This window comes from Hippocampus bargibanti, linkage group LG03 (assembly GCF_051943395.1).
Source record: "Hippocampus bargibanti isolate YZ-2025 linkage group LG03, ASM5194339v1, whole genome shotgun sequence".
Taxonomy (NCBI): domain Eukaryota; kingdom Metazoa; phylum Chordata; class Actinopteri; order Syngnathiformes; family Syngnathidae; genus Hippocampus; species Hippocampus bargibanti.
In genome coordinates this window covers 21,528,330-21,551,227 of record NC_142736.1, presented here as the reverse complement: position 1 = coordinate 21,551,227, position 22,898 = coordinate 21,528,330, and the positions used below count along the sequence as shown (strand labels likewise).

General features: G+C 41.4%; 1 protein-coding gene across 5 annotated transcripts in view; it reads left to right on the top strand.

Annotated features, from left to right (window-relative positions):
* Positions 1–2,489: 2,489 nt before the first annotated feature.
* Positions 2,490–22,898, top strand: part of tcf12 (transcription factor 12) — a 79,794-nt gene continuing 59,385 nt past the window's right edge. The window contains exons 1-5 of one of the 5 annotated variants that reach the window (XM_088992543.1): positions 2,490–3,240; positions 5,836–5,924; positions 6,045–6,117; positions 9,773–9,846; positions 17,486–17,588. In XM_088992543.1, the coding sequence (XP_088848669.1) occupies positions 5,853–5,924; positions 6,045–6,117; positions 9,773–9,846; positions 17,486–17,588 (322 nt within the window). In that variant the 5' untranslated portion in view covers positions 2,490–3,240; positions 5,836–5,852. The remainder of the gene's footprint in view (positions 3,241–5,835; positions 5,925–6,044; positions 6,118–9,772; positions 9,847–17,485; positions 17,589–22,898) is intronic. The other 4 variants (XM_088992544.1, XM_088992542.1, XM_088992545.1 and 1 more) reach the window with 4 other exon arrangements.

The window sequence follows — 22,898 nt, the reverse complement described above, 5'->3', positions numbered from 1 at the left end:
AATGATTGAGATAACAATACCTGTGTACATGGCTGCTGCTGCTCACCCACACACAAAAATATCCAGTGACTGTAAAGTGTCCTTGAGAGTCTTGAAAGGCGCTTAAAAATTAAATCAAAGTCAAAGTCAGCTTTATTGTCATGCTAATATGCATGACATACAGCACAGATGTATTGTAATGTATAATTATTATTTATCAATTGGAAAGACTGACTAGTATTTATCCATCCAATCATCCATTTTCTAATGTGCTTATCTTCACAAAGGTCACGGGTGTGCTGCAGCCCATACCAACTGTCTTTGGGCAGTAGATGGGGTACACCCGGAACTGTTTGTCAGCCAATCACAGTGCAAGCAGAGACAAACAACCATTTACGCTCACTCTCATATCAAGGGACAATTCACAGTGTTCCCTCAACTTGCCATGCTTCCGTTTGGAATGTGCGAAGAAATCGGAGTATCCAGAGAAAACCCAGTCAGGCATGGGGAGAACACGCAAACTCCTCACCAGACGGCCCACCTGGAGCTGGAATTGAACCCTACACCTCTCCCAGGTAAGGCGTACGTCCTAAGTAGTCGCTCACCATGCTGCCCTGACTCGTATTCATTTTTAAAATTCTGAAAAAATGATGAAAATCCATCACATGCTGCGTGTCTGTGTATGTTTGTGTTTTGGAAGAAATGAATGCCATTTCGATTCATTCCAATGGGGAAATGTGATTTGAACTCAAGAGTGCCTTGAGTTATAGCGTGGTCACTGAACGAATGAAACTGCTATTTCAACACAACTAAAGTTTTACTCTTCCCAAAGTGTTTTTTTACAAAAGAGTCTATTGCTCTACAGATTGAGTGAATTTTTGCGACCCCTCAATAGCAGCACTAATTGGTACAAATGGCAAAGCAAACGTGAATCTGAGTTCATTGCAGTCCTCGGTCTGGTTTCTCGTCAGCGCGGAGGAAAATAGTAACTCCCAAAACAGTTCGTCCCCAGCGACGTCAGAGACTGACAACCGGTACTTTGAAAAATGCATTCGTCTTCTGGAAGCACGGCATTGAACACGTCATTCCCAAGCCTTCTGTCAAAAAGTTTTGAGAAAAGCCCATCTTGAATTCATCTTTGTTCAGCTTTCACATCTCGTAACGTGCCATTAACTCGAATATGGAATGGCATTCTTTTTTTTTTTGCAAAATGTGCACATTCCTTTGTTATTCAAACGAGTAATAACATAACCAACACAAATATGAGAGGTATGAATATTATTCACACGGGACTTTTTTTTTTTTTTAATTAATTCAAATGGCATGCAAACATACAAAGTAACAGAAACAAACAACACTGCAAACAAAACACAACAAAAGTAGACAAAACCATTGGTTTTGAATAGCTTGTGGAGCTTCTAAAAGTACATCTGAGGTGTGTCTCAGCAAATCCTTCTGTATACTTGATATTTTCTAAATAGTTGGCAACATACATTAGGTGACATAATCGCGTATGAGACAGTACCTGATCGCACAGGAAATAGGAGTTCCTGACAGGTAATCATTTTACAAGAAGAAAAAAGAGGAGAGAAGAACAAAATAGAAGAGAGAGAGAGCGGGGGGAAGGGGGGTGCCAGGGGTTTTAACATTCCATCGAGTCTGCACAACATAGTGAAATTGACAAAAAAGAGAGGGGAGGGGGACACCAGATGAATTCGGCAAGCACATCATCCTATGCCATATTTCATCAACAAATCATGTGTTTTGATAGCATTTGGGTCGGCAGATGGTTGAATTGTTTTCTGATATAGTTTCATTTCATTTTGAAATATTACAAATAGGGGTTTCCTCCCACAAAATTTAGATTTATGAATATGATGTTTGGCAAGAAAAACTAATAAATTAATAATAAAATATTTATCGTTGGTCTTGTTGTAATATCCAAACAGCATGTCTTTGTAATGAAATATGAACAGAGAAGTGACTTTACATTGAACGTATTTGACAAAGTGTTTCCAGAAGCGAGTAGTTTCGGGACAAGCCCAGAAGAGGTGAGTTGCAGTTTCAGGCTCAGCTTCACAAAATGTACAAGATATATCCTGTAAGGACCGTATCTTATGTTTAACAGGATAGCAATTCACACGGGACTTAACAAGAAGTACTTGGTAAAAGACTGGTAAATGTATACGTTTTGATTCAACTGGTGCACAACTTTTCAAGCAATAACACAGGCTGAAATCTATTTAGGTACAGCTGTTATTCCAGAATTCGAGGACAATTCAGGTGGGAAATTAAAAAGCACCCTTTTCATTTTTTTTCAAGAAAAGAAAAAAAAACACGTGTTAAAATATCATATCATTTGATTCATCCATCTTTACGATCAACAACAAAAATTTTCTTAATACATTTTACAGACCAGTTTTCTGTATGGGGTTTTGTCTGTCATCTTATAGTACTTGTTTGCCTGAATTATTTTATTCCATAAATATTGAGTGAATCGTTTACAATTCAAGACAGTTAAATAGATTTTAATCGTAATTTAATTTGAAGAAATTGTCTAAATACACTAATTGTGTTGCAAATCAATGTTGTGTAGATAGTTTTGTTAGCAGATATGGTAATTGGGCAAGAACAAACGTAGCTATGTAATAAACAAATAACCCTTTGCTGTACACTGTTTTTTTCTGATGACTAAAGTAACATTGTTACATTGGTTCGAGTGACACACTTCACTACAGCTAAAAACGTCGGGGGAAAAGAGAAATAATAGAAAAGGGGACTACTAATGTCGAGTCAAGAGTGAAACGTCTTCAGAAAAAAGCAGTCAAGCAAAGAAGACACGCGTAACATGTAAGCACAGGAGGAAAGTCTTTGGACGTCGTTGCTTGCCACCAGAGGATTTCACAACGTCGAAGTCGTCCACAAACCTACGGACCCACTGTTGATCAAGCGATTTATTTTAAAGGGTTACGCCGAGATGAGGCGCGTGCTCGCCCGCAACAAGGAGCAGCATCTCCCGCTGAGTAGGAGAACCGAGTCCCTGTGTCTGGCGGAAGGATACACTAACCCCACTATGTCATCTTGGTGCTGAGGCACTCGCAGAGCAAAAATGTCTGCCTACGAGAAACTCTAAGTGGCGCAAATACGGCATATTTCCAACTGCAATTGCCGTTCGAAGGTATTTTTCACGCGTAGAGAGGCACACTGCGAGAAGGCGAGGCGTCACCAGATCACCCTAGTCTGGATTTTACTCTAAAAAAGGTAAGGTATGAGGGCGACTCGGGCGAAATGGACCCGGACCTGTGAAAGAAGTTAAGAGTTGAGGACTGTAATTGCGTTTTGTGGTCTGCTGCTGAGATTTCACATTGTCGCTCGTTCAATTCTCTTCATCTACATTCAAACACTTTTCAAATTACGTGACACTGAATGCAGGGAGGCGTTTTTTCTGTCTACTTCATGTACAAAAAGCGCACTGACAGTCTGCCAGCTTGCTCCAAATCCTTGTGAAGTCGTGGTGTAATTGCGACTAGCGATAGCAACTCAGCAATGTCACTTGTAACCTTATAGCCCTTCTTTCTAAAAGCCCAAAATTCAGAAGTACAATGTGTGTTAAACTTCGAGCCCGTCTGTCTTTGTAACCATGCAGTGTCTGATGATCAGAGCATATGCGCGGAAGCGATGCTGATGCTGCTGCTGTCTTGCCTTTAATTAGGACGCCTTTGAATGTGCATAAAAATCAGCGGATTACTTATCACACACCAGTATTCTTGCACATTCAATTTTACACCTGTGGTGACGATGTGCCTCATTGTGCACCACAACACAGCTATTGAAATACCTTGTCATCCATCCATCCATCCATCAATCCATCTTCTGCCGCTTATCCGGGGTCGGGTTGCGGGGGCAGCAGCTTCAGTAGGGAAGCCCCGACTTCCCTCTCCGCAGCCACTTCTTCTAGCTCGTCCTGGCGGATCCCGAGGCGTTCCCAGGCCAGCTGGGAGACATAGTCTCTCCAGCATGTCCAGGGTCGTCCCCGGGGTCTCCTGCCAGTGGGGCATGCTCGGAACACCTCCCCAGGGAGGCGTCCTGGGGGCATCCTAATCAGATTCCTGAGCCACCTCATCTGGCTCCACTCTACGTGGAGGAGAAGCTGTCAGTTAGCAAACATGTAATTCTTTTGAACAGGTTCTGCAATTTTACATTGAAGAGGCCCCAGTTCAAATTTGACCTACAGTATGTATACAAAAAGCGAATTTCAAATTCACTGGGGTGTATGAAATCAAGTAAAACTGTACATGCCATAAATTGGTGTGCTGTATTTTGAATGTTACAGTGCTAACAAAGTCAAAGATGGAGCTTGAAACAGTCCTGAGAAGTGTCTGTGTTCCACCCTCATTTGCTCTCATTATCGCAGAAATGTGCACCTGTTGATCTTTGATGGGTCATGGGAGAATCTCAGAACAGTAAAACAGTAAAAATATTTTTAGTGGATTCTGTGTAAAGCTGAAGATGCAGATGGACCTTTTCGGTGATTTATTTTCTGATTCTATCGTCCATTTTTTACAGAAAAAAATCAAACAATAATAATTTTCTGCAATACAGATATAAAGAAGTTCCATATTTTTATGGTGAAATACAATGTACAGTATTGGATTGGATTGGATTTGCCTTCATTAGTCTTGCAGTGGAGAAATTTACATTTCACAGCAGCAAAGTGATGAAAGGAATGAAAGTAGAAAAACAACATACATGAGCTGCTGGAAAGGCATGTATGTATGATATTTTAGGGCTGCAACAAATTTCTCCTATGGGAGACCAAATAAAAGTCACATTCAAAATCCCCAAACTCAATTTGATTAAAAATGTGGAAGCAGAATCCCTGCCTTGTATGTTTTCCTAAAGATGAATGCTCATATGCAACCAGGCACCCGCCCATATTGAAATATGGAGGTGCACCGGTGGTGAGCCAGGAGTGACCATAGAAAACAAGGAATGTCCAAAGTTTTGGATCATTTCATGCTTAATAAGGAAGATAAAATGCAATTTGTACCACAACCGCATGTCTCCGATCTCCAAACTAAGATAACATAGCTAATTTAACATCGCTTGCGATCGGTAGTTAGATCGGAAGTTAGATCGGAAGTTAGATCGGAAGTTAGATCCGAGTGTAATGCAAGTGGTCAAGGCCAGACACAGATGCTTGTGTGTTTTCAGTAACTTTATTGAGTGGAGTCCGTCATTAATGGTGACCCAATGGACCTGGGCCAGCCTGACACTGTCTCAGGGCACTGTTTTACGTTACTGATGCTAGTCCAAGCTAGGCATTTGTAATTTCATAAATACTATGATGAATTTAACACATTCTTGCTATTTATATGCAAAATAAGTAAAATCATCAAATGGAAAAAAATCAGATTCTAAACATGAAATTATAATGAGATCCATCCATCCATCCATTTTCCGTACCGCTTATTCCTCATTAGGGTCGCAGGGGGTGCTGGAGCCTATCTCAGAACCGGCGACCTCTGCACTGTGAAGCTGGTGTGCTAACCACTCGACTATTATTATTATTATTATTATTATTATTATTATTATTATTATTATTATTTATTATTCACACATACTACAGTCAAAAGTTTAGGATTATTTCAAATTAAAAGGAAGGCAAACTGCATTGTTTCTACTCCAATGCAGGGCTGTTGTAAACAACAGCATGTATACGATCGCAAAGTAACATCATTTGTTGTCGGTTCCCACGTTAGATGTCCGTGGAAAATGAACATTATAAAAAACAAAAAAAAATGTCTCAACAGTGATTGAATTTGACGAGAACGTGTTTGTATGTCTTCCCTTAAGGTCTCAAGTTTGCCAGGATGAATCCTCAGCAGCGGATTGCCGCTTTTGGAACAGACAAAGAATTGAGCGACCTACTGGATTTCAGTGCGGTGAGACACTTTGCAATTTTTTACCCTGTGGCTGTCTCAGAAGTGTAAGCACTTGAAGCTAATTCATCCTCACATTTTTTGACAAGTGTTGATTTCTTTTGATTTCATGGATTTTCACAGATGTTCTCTCCACCTGTCAACGGGGGGAAGAACAGGCCGACAACACTTGGAAGCAGCCAATTTAGTACATCAGGTAGGAGTGTTGTGCAGCATATGTCTTAAATATACGTCTCACTGTCTAATTTTTTCATGGCCCCTGTCGAGCACTGGAAAAGCTACAAATTCCTTCAATTTGATTTTGCAGTGACTGCATCAATTGAATCCAATTTCACGCACACAAGCTAGTTTATTTGCTTATCAGAAAAAAGTGGGCAGGTGCAGTGGAGTGTAGAGCAGTGTGTTGTATTTTGTAGATGGATGGATGCACATGTTACTTGAGGGCTACGTAGATGCTCCTACCCCTCATGGAGAACTGATAGAATAAATGTGATAGGTATGGGGATATGCACAGTACAGTGGTATGTTGAGATAAAACAGCTGACTTTGTTTTTACAATAAAACTGCTGACTTTGTTTTTACAGGTTGCCAGTGGAGCAACACATGTCGGCAGACAATTTAACCGTGCTCCGAGTCATACATACTAGGAATTTATCCTCTGGGGAGAATGACTATTATTAATGGTCTCTGTCTCTTTTATGCTGCCTCCAGGTGGCTATTACTGGTGCACAGTGGCTCTTTAGTTGTTGCGTTATGCCCCAAAAATATATTAATTGTAGTTTATTATTATTATCATTATTATGTTATTGTTATTATGAATTAAACGTTTGTTTTTTATTTAGGGGGGAAGGTCAAAATTGATTAAAGACATTTCCTTTCATGTAAGAGCATAAAAATCAACTTCCAAATCAGGTTTATAGTGTTTCATGACATCAGGTTACTTCTGCCTCAAATCATCAATTCCCTCTAAATGACAGCTTTTCTGATCTTTGAGCACCTTGACAGACAAACAATTTAGTGCATGCTTTGTTTTGAAAACACAGGTCAGATTTCGCTTCCTGGGTTTGAATGCAACAGGACATTCAAGCAAAGTGCCATCTATTGTTTAACACCAGTCGAGAAAGTCAACAAAACAAGCATTATGTTTTCTGAGAGCATGTTTTGTGTGCACCCACAAAGCCTTGTTGTCCTCGGTTTTCTGTGAAATGAAAGGCACACATCGAGGAGAACTGCACAAAAAGACAAAGGCGGGAGAGTAGAGCTGTCATCCATGAAGTGAGATGTTTATTTATTTTTTGGAAACACCTTGTGTGTCCTCAGGCAAGCAAAATACAATACTCCTCCCTGAAGAAGTTGAAACAAAAATCCTTTGCTTTTTTGGAGATTTTGACATTGAGATTTGAGATTGAGATTGAGAGCCAGACTGGAAACAACTCACTGATTCAGATGACACTCACTGATTCAGATGAGACCAAAAGATTCCCTTTCAGGCAGCATCGAAAATAAGCCGTATTCCTTGATTACAGTTAGCCTGCTAACACGTGCTTCCTTTTGATCAGTTTGAGCTTTAGCTGCTTGCATGCACGAGATGCCTGAGGTGAATTGTGCAACTAACAGATGAGCTACAAGCTATGTGAATGTTGTGGGTGCGCTAGAGGCGGGAGGGGTTAGAGGGAGGGGGCGGGCGAGAGAGAGAGAAAGAGAGGGGGGGGGGGGAGACAGAGAGAGAGAACGAGAGAGACAGAATGAGAGAGAGAGAGAGAGAGAGAGAGAGAGAGAGAGAGAGAGAAAAAGAGAGAGTGAGAGAGATAGAGTATGAGAGAGAGAAAGAAAGAGAGAGAAACAGAGAGAGAGAGAGAGAAATCTGCCTTCAGGAGTCAGAATAGCTCAAATTTATCACGAATGGATATCTTAATCTTATTTTGATCGTTCAAAACAGGACTCCTGAGAGCAAATATGCAATGTAGGCAGCAGGAATAAATGATAAATTGTGTCCCCAAATCCGAGTTGAATTGATGAATCTGCATTTTTACTCAAAAATATATTTGTCGATACATTGCCATAGACAGTTGAAATTAAAAATACGAGTCACAGCACTGCATTAGTTGATTCCAAATGCCCGACTGTACACCTGAGTCTGGAATTTGACTCATTAGTCATACTATCCCCAATGTCAATGTTATACGTCTGAAGATATTGGTGCAGTTTGCCATAGTGAATATAGAATAGGACCAGCTGCAGAAAATTATGATGACAAAATAAACTGAACCTCCAAAGTATATCTGTCTGCCTGCAAATACATCCCTTCTGCAGCCAGCCTCCAGTTTGTACTCCTGTATTTGTGATCCTCAAGGAGGGAAGAAGCGCCTACCTAAGTGATTGTGAACATAAGGCGAGGGAGTGTGCAGACAGAGGTGTGGAAATTGCCTGGAATGAGAGTTTGGACTACTGCATCTCAGCTGGGCACTACCATATAATTGAGGTAGAGCATCACCGGCAAGACATGCCACAGATGGATGGATGGATGGATTGGAAGAAAATAGATGAAAAATAGATGGATGGATTGGAAGAAAATATATATTCCCTCGGCCTTTAACAGAGATTCATCACTTATTCCCTCTTTTCCAGCTGTGTTTATGATGCATGTTTATGGGGCAATTGACTCCTCTGTGTAGTCGCAACTGATGAATGGCTAGCGTATAGCCGCCTTGATAAAGATGCTTAGACAATGAACTGTCATGTAATAGGTGTCTATTTTCTAACCGATTACACACCACCGTGTCTTATTTGAGGAATACAAGAAGTAATCAAATATTAAATAGATAATACCCTACTAAATCCAATCGTGTCAAGTCATTGAGCCAGACAGCAGCCCTCAGGGTCTATTTCTGTCTCTTCACAAATTTGCCTATCTTTCATGCCCCAGAAGGTTTGCATTTAATGCAGAATCAGTTTCACCTAAACGTTTGTGACCTCTTCAAAATTGACCTTTTTCTTCAAACATATGGAAACTGATATTATTACCATTCTCCAAGGTCTAAATTAGCTAAATATACCAGTTATTGTGATCTTGGACCTTGGCTATGCCTGCCTCAAGAGCCATGTAATTTTATTGTTGACGTTTTTCAAAAACACTGCAAAATTTGGGATATTATGTCCTTATTTTTATTGTAGCTTTCCAGAGGTTGATGCTATAGCATTGAAAGTGGTACCAAATGAAAGCAAATACAATTTTCTTGCATATGTTGGTTGTGAATGTTAGTCTGTGTTGTCACTTGGCGTACATCACTGACCCTTGAAATGCAAAGCATTTGTTAGATTTGTCATTTTATGACACGTTGAGATCTGCCTCATACTGAGAGATGTGGCCTAATGTAGTTAGATGTGGCCAGAATGATGTCTGAAAATCAAACATCTATGAGAAAACCAATGGAAGTGTGGATCCAGCATAGGCTCAGTCCATGTTGCTGCTCCAGGCTAATGCTGCATGATTTTGCAAAAAGACTCATTTGCAACATATCTGACTGATTGTGCAGTTTTCATTCAGTTCACAATTTTAGGTTTGAGAGAGGTGTTCAGTATGTACATAAAAAAAAATGACAGGAAATTACATCATAGCATTTGCACGTTATAAGCTATTACTCTAATAATGTAAGGACATGAAAATGGCTATGTGAGTGAGGCAGTTTTCTTTCAACATTTGCTAAATGGCTCAATCATTTCAATCTGAAAACGGTAAATCGTTTAGACCTGCTGCTGGATGTTGATTTGCAGGATTCTGGCATTTGCACATTGGAACACATGAGTCATATTGACTTGTTGACAGAGTTGTGCTTGTCTTTCCCTGACAGGTATGGATGAGCGGACCAACCAAACATCTTGGGCCTCAGGTGGCGATGCCAGTCCTTCGTACGAACCCTCCCGGGTAAGATAACCCTTAACTTAACACCTCTGAATGCTCCATAGCACATCATTTAACAGTCATCACTTGGAGGTGGCACATTTTCCACTGAGTGACCTGCAATAGACAGAGACCATGTTGATGTTCTGACGCTTGCTGGATATCTTTTACGACCTGGTGGTTTTGTATGAGATTAGGGATGAATTATAACAATTGTAGTAGACTGCTAGTTATCGGAGCGATAATGGAGAAAAAATACGTGTCGTGTGTATCAGTCCAACATTAGCAAAATCAGGTAGATATTCAAAACTCTCATCTGCACATATTGTTGGCCTGGTTACTATCACAATAAGAGTTCATGCTTCTGCTGCATGTGTGAGTTCAGAAGTAGCAGTGAGTCATTTATTAACACAGCTTTAGTTTTCTCAAACCACTCATGTCCCAAAAAAATAAACCCAACAACAAGAAATGTCTATCCATCCCATCCATACATTGCTTGAGCCTATTCCATTTGTTTTCGGGGAGTCGGTGGGGTACAGCATGAACTGGTTGCCAGCCAATCAAAGGGCACACATAGAGAAACATCCATTCGTGCTCACAATCATACCGAGGGACAGGTACAAGTTTTACATGAATCTGCCAAGCATATTTTTGGAATGTGGGAGGAAACCAGAGCGAACATGCAAACTCCACACAGGGAGGCCAGAGCCGTAATCGAACCCAAGTGTCTGCACTGAGAGGCAGACATGTTTACCAATCGTCCACCGTGCCACCTTCATTTTGTGTGTGTGTGTGTGTGTAGGGGTGCGTGTGTATGTGCGTCTCAGTCTTGAGACAGGGGCTAAAACATTTTTATGAGTTCACATTCCGTTTGCTGGGTTCCATCCATTTGAATGACAGCTGCGACCGAGACTCCTTGGCTGTCCCAACGGCTGAGGCACAACCTCGGGAGCCGCCTATTTCTAAAACTGCTGCCCAAGGTTCAGTCGCTCGAGAGTAATAATAATAATAATAATAATAATAATAATAATAATAATAATAATAATAATATATTTCATTTATAAGCGCCTTTAAAAACTCTCAAGGACACTTTACACTCACAGGATATTTTTTCTGCGGGTGAGCGGCAACCTAGCTGTGTTTTTTTTCTTTATACCTGTAATTTCACTGTCATTGCTGCATACTACAGTCATGTGGACATTTGTATTACTGTAACAAATCAACGGGCTTGAGCAGCTTTTCACCAAACTTGGATGAATGGATAGAAAATGATATTATACAGTACCATGTCCTACTGTAATTGTTGGAATACAAAGTCAAAGGTTCTTTGAAGTGCAAGTATGGTAAGTGATACTTTTAATCACTTGTTTTTATTTTATTCCTTAAAAATGTCTTCACCTGAAAATGGCAAGTTGTATTATATTTGGGATACTTTATCTGAACATGTGTGCGTAATCTGCGTTGTTGAAATTTGTGCCAAAGGAAATAATTTTGTGAATGATTTTTGAAAAACTAATAAAGGCAAATCCAATCCACATCCAATTTATTTTTTAATATTGTTGTGCTCTATCGTCTGGGGTGAAAAGAGTTCAGAAAGTAGAAAAACCTGCAACCTTTCATTTTTGCTGATCACTTTTCTAGATAATTCTGCTACGTTCGTCGGAAGTGGGATTAAAATGTTTCATTGTAGCTGCAGCAACAGATATATTTGTAGTGTATACACACACACACACGCACGTGCACATACACATTACAGATTACCTCACAAACAGGCCACAGTACGTGAGAGTAAAGAACTGTGAGTCGGGCAGGCTTCTCTGCAGCACCGGAGCGCCGCAGGGAACAGTCCTGGCTCCATTCCTCTTCACCCTCTACACCTCGGACTTCAATTACAACACCCCAACCTGCCACCTTCAGAAGTTCTCTGACGACTCAGCTATTGTCGGCCTCATTACAGAGGGAGACGATAGGGAGTACAGGGGACTGACAAAGGACTTTGTGGACTGGTGCCAGCAGAATCACCTCCAGATCAACACTGGGAAAACCAAGGAGCTGGTGGTGGACTTCTGCAGGAAACAATCCTCACCTGCACCATTGAACATCCAAGGTTCGGACATTGATAGGGTGACCTCCCACAAGTACCTGGGTGTTGCTCTCAACAATAAACTGGACTGGACAACAAACACGGATGCCCTAATCAAAAAGGGACAGAGTCGCCTCTTCCTCCTCAGGAAACTGAGGTCTTTTGGAGTTCAGGGGTCACTCCTAAAGACTTTCTATGACTCTGTGGTGGCATCAGCCATCCACTATGGCATTGTCTGCTGGTCAGGCAGCATCACCACCCGGGACAGAAAAAGACTGGAGCGCTTTGTCAATCAGAATCAGAATCAGAATCATCTTTATTGCCAAGTATGTAGAACACACAAGGAATTTGTTTCCGGTAGAACACGCTGCACTAGTATCGTTGTCAAAAAAAACTGCTAAGTGGCACTATACAGTTCCATTTTGGCTACTGTTGAAAGAGTTCAAAGAGTTAATGGCTTGGGGAAAGAAGCTGTTTAAATGTCTGCTGGATTTGGTGCGCATGGATCGGTAGCGCCTGCCTGAGGGGAGTAGCTGGAAAAGGTGGTGGGCAGGGTGCGGAGGGTCCAGTACGATTTTCCACGCCCTAGTTTGGATTCTTGCAGTGTGCAAGTCCTCGAGAGTGGGTAGGGCGGTGCCAATGATTTTTTCCGCCGTCCTAACTGTCCGTTGAAGTCGGATTTTGTCCATTTTTGTGGCGGCCCCGAACCAAACGGTGATGGAAGAACACAGGATGGATTCGATGACAGCCGTGTAGAAATGTTGCAGCACCTCCTGTGGCAGGCCATGCTTCTTTAGCAGCCTCAGGAAGTACATTCTCTGTTGGGCCTTTTTCAGGATAGAGTTGGTGTTGACCTCCCACTTCATGTCCTGGGAGACTGTGATTCCCAGGAACTTGAAGGTCTCAACGGTTGAAACCAGGCAGTTGGATAGTGTGAGGGGTAGCTGTGGTGATGGATGTTTCCTGAAGTCCACGATCATCTCAACTGTCTTGAGCGTGTTCAGCTCCAGGTTGTGACGGCTGCACCAGAGCTCCAGCTGCTCCACTTGTTGTCGGTACGCAGACTCGTCGCCGTCTTTGATGAGACCGATGACCGTGGTGTCGTCTGCGAACTTTATGAATTTGACAGCTGGGTGCGTTGAGGTGCAGTCGTTTGTGTAGAGAGAGAAGAGCAATGGAGAGAGGACGCATCCCTGCGGGGCTCCAGTGCTCGTGGTTCGTGTTGTGGATGATATATTTCCCAGTCTGACCTGTTGTGTCCGTCCTGTCAGGAAGCTGAGGGTCCACTGGCAGATCGTGGGGGACACACCAAGCTGGAGAAGTTTGGGGATGAGGAGTTCTGGGATGATGGTATTGAACGCAGAGCTGTAGTCCACAAACAGGATCCTTGCGTAGGTTCCTGTGTTGTCAAGGTGGTCGAGGATGTGATGCAGTCCAATGTTGACTGCATCCTCCACTGCATCCAGACAGACAAGCGGGCCAGTTCTGTCGTGGGCTGCTCGCTGGACTCTCTAGAGGAGGTGGGCAACAGACGGACGCTAGCTAAACTAAAAGCTATGACGGACAGCCCCTCCCACGCCCTCCTGCCCATCCTGACAGCTCTGGGTAGCTCCTTTAGCCAGAGACTATTACACCCGCGCTGCAAGAAGGAGAGGTACCGCCGCTCGTTCCTACCGACTGCTGTCAGGCTTCACAATTCCCAATGATCACATGTGAAAAAAAAAAAAAAAAAAAACTGGACACTTGTAAATATGGGTTGTTGCAATATATCTAAATGCATTTCTTGATTCTGCACTATGTACAGTCTTGTTTATAGAACGGTTTTTGCACATCTACATTTGCACAGTATACAGTTGACATTTTTATTTTGTTATGCTTAGAATATCTTGTTTTCTATCCTTTCACTCCCACCCCAACCCCATCCCTCTTCAAATGCTGCTGTGGACTGCAAATTTCCCCATTGCGGGACGAATAAAGGTATTCTGATTCTGATTCTGATTCTGACATACACTTTGGTGTGGAGAAGCAGGGAGTGATTCGTATAAGTGGGGAAAAACTGTTATATAAGATATTTTAACAGTTGCCAAGAAAAAAAAACGTGACTCCACTCTTATGAAGTTACTGAAGCAATGTTTTTTTGTCATTTATATTGTCGATCCCTCCACCACAATTAAGTGGTGTCTCAGGGTAGTGAAACAATCATATTATGTATTTAGAAGCAAATATATATATATTTTTTGGAAAGGTCTTAAAAAATTGGTACAGACTTGTGCCCGGCCTTGGCTCAATCCAGCAAAGTACTGGACATCTCAAAGTCAAAGTCAGCTTTATTGTCAAATATGCTAATATGCATGACATACAGCACAGATGAAATTACTGTCCTCTCGGACCCAACATGCAAGGCACTTATAATGAGTTAACAAACATAATAAACATGAAAACGCCAATTTGCCAGGAGAGGGGAGCCGCTGCGTGTTTACGTGCCGCCATCTTGGGAAAAACAAAAAACAAAAATAACAAATAACATGACAACACAAAGACATAGAGTCATTCATTCTTCAGGACTTGCTGTACCCTCTTTGTGATGACATGAAGCAGTTCTAGATGAAAGAGGAGAGGATCAAAGCATTCCTTTCAGCAGTGGATCAGGGACGTCTTGGTTGAATTTGCACGTCTACTACAAGCTAAATGTTGAAAGCAAACACAAAGCTGTTTGCTTTCAACACAATGCGAAAAACTCAAGTCAAGTTTAATTTGTTGTCTCTTGGGTTAAAATGCCTGATCTGGACCATGTCTAGCTCTGTGTTTTGGAAACTCTTGCTGAGAGTGAGCCTCGCTGGTTGGGATTCATAAGAATAAACATGTGATATTAAAGTGAGACATCTGAACCACTCTCACTCCGTTTATTTGCCCCTCGCACATCGGCTGTTCTTGATGTCCTGTATGAATTTCATTTAATGTCAATCTCCTGTCACTCTCTATCAGAACTCAGTTAAATGTCAGCACCACTCTGGTAGTGGTGCTTTATTATTTCTCTGTGCCCTTCCCGAATGAACGTCTACAGGCAATGGTGATACTGGCAGCTTGATTTGAATTGTAAGACGGTTGCTCGGGATATATTTGCTCCAGGTGCATATAAATGAATGCTTGTGACATTGCAAGGCACAAGCATCAGCCAGCAGACAGCTGTTTACTCCATCAGAAGATGCACGCACGCACGCATGCACACACACACACACACACACACACACACACACACACACACACACACACACACACACACACACACACACACACACACACACACACACACACACACACACACACACACACACACAAACACACACACACAGCTGCATAGGCAGTTGACACTGATATAGAATTGTTTTGCATAGCCTGAGTTGCATTATGACACATGATTTGTTATTTAAGTCTCAAGTGATGTATCTCCAGGAGGAGCATTATCTGACTATGTCATTAACGGTTGCATCATTTAATAAGATCTTATACTGTATACTCAAGGCAATATATATCCAAACGTTGGTAGGATCTGGAGTAGGCGTTGAACATATTAGTCGATAAACAGCCATTAGGCAAAATCAATTTAACCACTCTTTAATGATGAGAAAACATCATGTGAGTAGGGTGGGTTGTGGGTCTGCGAAGCAAATTAGCAGTGGCCGTGAGAGAGGATGCAAAAGGCACACCGACCGGTTGGTGGATACAATGCCAGTACATGGATCATAATTCAATAGTGCCTCAATACAATAAATAGTATTTGGGCTAAAAAAATAACCATTTCATTCAACCAGCCTTCCACCGCTCGCCCAAGACTTAATCCATCAACCTCTTTCCCGGTTTAAGTCCTTGGATAGCCAAATCTACTTTTGTTTAGCCTGCTACAAAAGAAATTCAGAACTCCTCTGCACTTGTTCGAGCCGCAGAACCACGAGTGTATGTGTTCAGTCGACTGTGAAAAGTCCCCAGTCCTGCCATTCTGACCTTGGCTCCAAGCCAGCCGCTGTATCCTGGGCAGCTGTGGTTGTAGGCTGCCACTCTGACAGCCAAGGCTTTGCCTCCTCTGCTGCATGACACCACCCCTTCCCTCGGGTTCCGTGCCCGGACTTGATACCGGGCCGTGCATGCATCCATCATGACCGCATCCTCACCTCCCAAACTGCGGTCACACACCCATCTGAGATGTTGCGTCTTGAGATGACATTTAAATATTGTTGTGAGTGGGAAGCTGGGTGATATATGTCTTGCCTACTGCTGCAGTAATCTGACAGTTATTTAGCCACGAGTGCCACTAATGCCCCATGGCAGCGATGACAAAATTTGTTAGCATCTTGCATGAATGTTTGATGAAGGTTCTGCAATTGATGATCTCACACCTCCTCTTTCCTTCCCTTCTAGAGCGGCCCAGCTAGCCTTTTCCTGCTTCACAGTTAGTCAAAGAGCACATTTAGAGGACTGATTAAAATAGTCCATTGCCAGCAAGCACTTTCTTGCTTTAAAAAAAATAATGTCTACAGTTTAACGGCTTTTCCTGCTTCTGCTACACCGGAAAGGAAACGCCACTCACTTTAGTTGTTGTCTGTAAGTCTGTGAGTGAGCGAGCATGGTTAAATTTGCTCGATCTTCTCACAAGGCTTTTGTTGTCATTGAGGTTGTTCGTGGTTTGATTAATAGTGTGTGCGACCTGGCAGCATGGCAGGGAATCGCATTGAGTTCCCTCCAGACAGAGAAAAACTCTGGCTTTGAAATTCCTCCATCCCCCCCCCCCCCCAAATAAAATGATGGATAACAAGATTTTTTTGTATCTTGGATTCAAAGGGTATGAGTTGGCCAAAAGAAGTCTAGAAATGCAAGCCAACTGCTGTTTGCGATCTCCCTCATTGTAACGAATACAGCTCAGGGAGTTTGTTTGACTGAATCACATCAGGATTTGGGATTAGGACAGTAACAGTGAGTCTTTTATTACTTTGGACCTTGAGTTTTCAAAAGCCATGCTGTGACCAATATTTAGACCTAAGCCTCTGAAGTAGATAACTGTCATGAAAAGGTACTGTTCAGCTGCAGGAGGAAAAAAACAATTTTTTTAGAGCTGCAGGTTCCTGTGAGTGATGTCGGATTGCATCTTTCAGATTTTCTTTCCCCTTGAACTACAGTTTGATACTCTGAATTATGTTTTTAAATAGAAAAAAAGTTTCAAAAATTCAACTCAAAAACCCATTTTCATGTTTAACGCCTGACGACAATTCGCATGAGAGACCAGGTCTCTTCATTTCACAAGTTTTTAAAATAATCCATTACATTCTGATTGATATAGCGCTTTCACAACAGCTGCAGCTGGAGACAAAGTGCCTTACAAAACAGTTAATATAAACGAAAACAAACACGACACACAAGACACAGTCATGCAATGTTAACCACTTTTTCTCATAAGTCAGTTACTTCCTCACAAAGAGTATCCACAACTGGTTTTATAACAGCCGTCTGCGCCTACTCATTAGGTCAGAGGACTCAATTACTGAAGTTGCCCAATAATGTGCTGAATATTGTGATCTCTTCCCCCAGGATTTCACAGACAGCCCTCATTATGGCGATCATTTGAGTGACAGTCGATTAGTGTCCCATGAAGGATTGTCCCCGACACCTTTTATGAACTCAAACATAATGGGTAAGTAAGTGATATTTCCTGTCATGCCCTTTGGTCGTGGAAGGACATTGTGTTAAAAATGCCTTGATGACACCAGTGCACATCATTCATCTCGAGGCAACAGTACTGAGTGACTTTACAGGCTACAGGGATATGTTTTCCCTCTCCTGCTGTCTTTATTCCCTCTGTTAATCCCTTTCCCGTTACTGCAACTCCCTTCCTGCCTCCTGCGATGACCCTCCCCCAGGCTACAAGTCACACTATCAGTATAGCTTTCTGTCATAAGAAGCTCTTCTGACCATCATAACCTCCTGAAGCAACTAACATTGTCTGCAGAGTGGAGGAGCTCTTGTATGAGGGATCAAACAACACAATTGCACCTAATAATAATCAATCTGGTGTAAGGTATTTGCTATTTCTTGGTTTTTACTCCCTGTTTTATTGCTGTTTAAATGGCATAATCCCTGTTTGCAATGTGGCGATCTGCATCTGTGTGCGTTTTTTTAACCAATCATTTGTCAAAAAAGCTTTATTCTGTTCAGGGCTATAGCTAACCACATCACATCTCAGCTCCATTAAGTGATGTCCCCTGAGACTCTTTCCTTTCAATGTGGTTTGTCGTTAATTTTATGCTCTTGTATTAATCACGGCCTTATCTACTTTATTCATTGGGCACACACATACACATTTACATTGCATCTGTAATTTTGTATGCCAGCTATACAATCTGGATGTGTTGCAGTGACCCGTCAGAAACAGACTACTAGATGGTGAATGTGCCGTCGTCTGACATGAAATTGGAGTAGAACTTGAAGATAACATTATTAATAATTCTATTTTTTATTGTTGAGTAATGTGGGTTATTTCAATCAATTTGTGCTGTTCGGAGAACTGCTGGTCAGTCATTATCAGGCTGCTTAAAACAATTTTTTACCCTCGTGCTCTACTGTTTGTCTCCATCGTGCTGGTCCCATTCTTGTCCACAATATGGTTCACCAGCATGTTGAAAGTGAGCAGCAATTAGTCCATGTTGATTATGTGACTGGGTGGGTTGTATTTGTCATAATTCTTCAGGTTGCTGAAATGCAAAGTATGCTTTTCCCTCATCACTTGCCATAGCCCAAGCGGGTACGCTAGGAATGTGGAAATTGGTTGAGAGAGCAGCCAGTCATGGAAGCCAAGTAAGGTCGGCATAGCGACAGAATAATGGATCATGAATGCCATTCTGATGTTGTTTTGCTCAATGCACGTACTACATACTAAATATATTTATATACTTTTAATGGAGTTGTGCCTTTAGCGTGCCTTGAGCATCCTCTTTCATGCCCACTCTTTCCACTTTAACACCCTCATGCTGCCCTCTCTTACATTTGTCTTTCCTCTATATAACAAGTCAAACACAGCCTTCATCCAAATCACACAACAGCATTCACAGATTTTGGAACTTGGTGCACGAACAAGACATCTTACATTATTCGGCGCCCCTCCATTGTAGACATTTATGTGAACCCTATGGTTGAGAAAATGTTTGTTTGGCAATCATCACCAAAAAGGAAAAGCCAGCTTCACAGCAAGCAGCTGATTGTAAACACTTCCTCAAAAAAGAGACCACACTATTCATTGTCAGTTTTGTCATGGCGGTTCAGGGAACAGAACATATACTGCATGTTACCCAGTTGGGTTGCTGGTAGTCATTTTTCACCTTCAAAAACATTTTATGGGAAATGGCAAAAAAACATGACAGATTGACACACTCATTTCCAGCCATGTGTCCGAATTTACAATGACACCATGATGATGAATCTGATTGCCCAAAACCAGTCCTGCAAATAGTGCCTTTTGCTTCCTGCTTTTGCCAATGGAAAAATGTGTGTGACGAGAACTGAAGTGAAAGTAACTACTGGAGGCTCGCACCACCTAAGTGACATAGTTGTCATGTGCAAAGAAGCCACTTGTGCAGTAATCCTTTAACTATCCTTGACGTCTTGCACTGCACGCTGCCTGACAGGTGGACTGCTCATGTTTATAGCGTAATATAATGGCAAGAATTTTGTCAGTGCAATTTTTTATGTAATACCATCAGACTGACGTCAAATGGTGTCATGTTCAGTTTAAAAGTATGTCGACATTGTCTTTGAATAGATTTGAATTACATGTTTCATGAAGGTTAGCTATAAAAGATTTGCGCCACATTCAGCAATCCTAATTATCCACAGGGATTGAGAGTTCATATCCTCAACAAGAAGTAGTGAGCTGTAATTACCAAATATGATTTTTTTATTCTTGTGTCAGATGGATGAGGCATGTCTAGTGGGATGTTGGTCATGCTTAATATCAAGCTATCTGCATAATTACCACACAAAATGAGCTCTCACCAAAGGAACTGAACTCTGCTCCTTTCTGTAATGCATTGAAGATTAATGTATTATAATTATTTACTGAATGGACAAACCTAATTTTCCTTTTGGAGTGACTTACTTATGCTATTGTTCAACATAAAGACAATAAGGAGAAATGTCTGTTATAATTTAATTACGACTTATAAGAGAATAGAAAAATGTCAACATTTGAAAAGTAGCAAACACATTTGTTCCAAGACATCTGGTTGGTGTAATTCTAGCACGCATCTGCAGCACCAAACATTCAAAGTTCAGCTTCATCTTCACTACGTCCTGCATGAAATAATTCAATTCATTTGCTTTATAGCCATGACACCACTGCTGAGTTGTAAATTTTTAGTCACGTTCCCCACGGTGTGCCTCCTTCACATTACACATAATAATAATCTTAATGCTGTCAACACACACAAACAAAACATGAATCACACATTCACATGTGAACTCAACGTGACTACCGAAGAAAGACTGAGCTGTTCTATCGATGCCATGTCCACAACTGGGCGTTGTAGTTGAAGTTGTGTGTGTGTGTGTGTGTGTGTGTGCGTGTGTGTGTGTCTGTGTGTCTGTGTGTGTGTGTGTGTGTGTGTGTGTGTGTGTATATATATATATATATATATATATATATATATATATATATATATATATATATATATATATATATATATATATATATATATATATATATATATATACACACACACAGTAAAGTCTCGTTATATATATTGGATATATCGATAGTCCTTATATCGATACTATTTCTATGCACACACGGAGAAAATCATGCAAACAGGGTCGGATATATCGATAGTCCCGGTTATATCGATATTTTTTCCGACTCCCTTGAATATCGATATAACGAGACTGCCCTACTGTCCATACATGGTGCCCACTGCTCTGATAGGTCCCTGCTCTCAGGTTGGGGGGAGCAGAGGACTACTCCCTGTGGCTCCACTGATTGTTCCTTTTGTCCTGACTAACGACTGGCCTGATTGCCCCACTTGCTCCGGTATCACCTCATCAGCATTACTAATACTATGTTGCCTAAGCAGGCTGTTGTACGAATGATCCAAATTGAACCTCACACCACCATATCGGTTGTCTGTTTTATGAAAATCGCTTCTTTTACTCCCCTTTCAAACCATCTATGTTCTTTCGCGAAGATTTTAACCTCATTGTCATCAAATGAGTGGATGCTAGATTTTAGGTGCATATGTACTGCCGATTGAGGCCCACTAGTATTATCCCTGCAATGTTGATAACGTCTTTTTTTGAGAATTTGTTGAGTCTCCCCAATGTATTACTCTTTACAATTTTCATTTTTACAATGTATTGAATAAACTACATTACTTTGTTTTTCATTTGGCAGCCTATCTTTTGGATGCACTAATTTTTGCCGTAAAGTGTTTATCGGTTTGAAATAAGTAGGAATTTTGTGTTGCCAAAGGACTTATTGTAGTTTTTCAGAAACTCGTGCAATGTAAGGGACTGCTACTCCTCTCCTTTTTTCATCTTTTTTTTGAATTGAATTGAATTTTTGGTTTCATTCACTATTCTTTCTTTCTGACATTAGTTAAACGACCACTGAGGGTACCCACAGTTTGTGAGTGCTCTCGTGATATGTTTTGAGTCCTTTTCTATAATATATATATAAGTTTAGCCGTATGCTGGCAGGTTCTGATAACTCCTAGTTTGTGTGGTAGAGGATGGTTAGAATCGAAAAGTGTACGACAGAGCTTACACAGACCTATGTTGAATTCAAATGGAATAATTGAAGACTGGCCTAAATTGTTCTTTATACTGATGCCCAGTGACGTGCGGTGAGGTTCATGGCTGGTGAGGCACTGACGTCATCTATGACGTCCCGCTCGTCTCTACTTGAACGGTAAATGTGAAAATTCAGCAATTTTGAAAAAAATCCTAAAACGGTGAAGTTAAATGGACAAGAACTTTAAAATACAAATCACTAAATAAATCTAACTGTTTAATTTATTTTTTCATTTGATATTTCCATGACAGCTTTCCGTGATGACAGGTGAGGCACTGCCTCACCTTCCTCCACTGACTGCACGTCACTGCTGATGCCTATCCATGAAAATATCAAAAGAAATAGAACCCAATCCATAAACTGTTGGACTTCATTGGGCTGTTTTAAAGTGTGTTTCGCCCCCCCCCCCCCTTTTGAATTCAATTCATTTTTATATGACCTATATCCACATAAATATGCATGAATGGTTTAATAGAGATGACGATAACTACTTGAGAGTTTTGAAAGGCGCTTATAAATGAATTGTATTATTAATTATTATTAATTATTATTAAAACCGTTTCCGCAACTGACAAGACCGAAAGTTTGTTTTTCCAGGGTTAGGAACTGCACCATCAAACAATGCAATGATGATCTGCCTGCTCAATGGCGCTTGGCGACATTTGTGTTTCAGCTCATCACTTAAACATAAACAATATCTACATTTATTTGCCTTACATGCATAATTTCTTCCATTAAGTCATGTTAAACCTTAGTTTTGCATGGATGATTTTAAGTGACAATTGCAAAAGGCACATATATTTAGATATCTCCAGTTCATACGACGGGAACAGTGTTGCAAATGGAGCACGAGGCGATGTGGTGCCATATAGTTCCGGGGATGAAGCCGGTCATTATGCTGAGCTGCAGGGTGTGCTTATCTATTACGGAGGTCAGTGGACCATGAAGAGCTGAAGACGAGCTGAAAGAGTGCAAATCCCTTTTCCCTCCCATCCTCACGCCGCCCACATCTTACATGTCCTCACCCTCGTGCCTCTCTTGGCCCATCTTGGCCCTACCCGGCCTTTGGTTCTTCAGGCGGCGGCCCCTAGCAGTTGACTAGGGAGGCGGGCCAGCTGCAGAGGATCAGCTGTAGTCTCCACGGGCCTTGGGGGAGGAGGGGCTGGG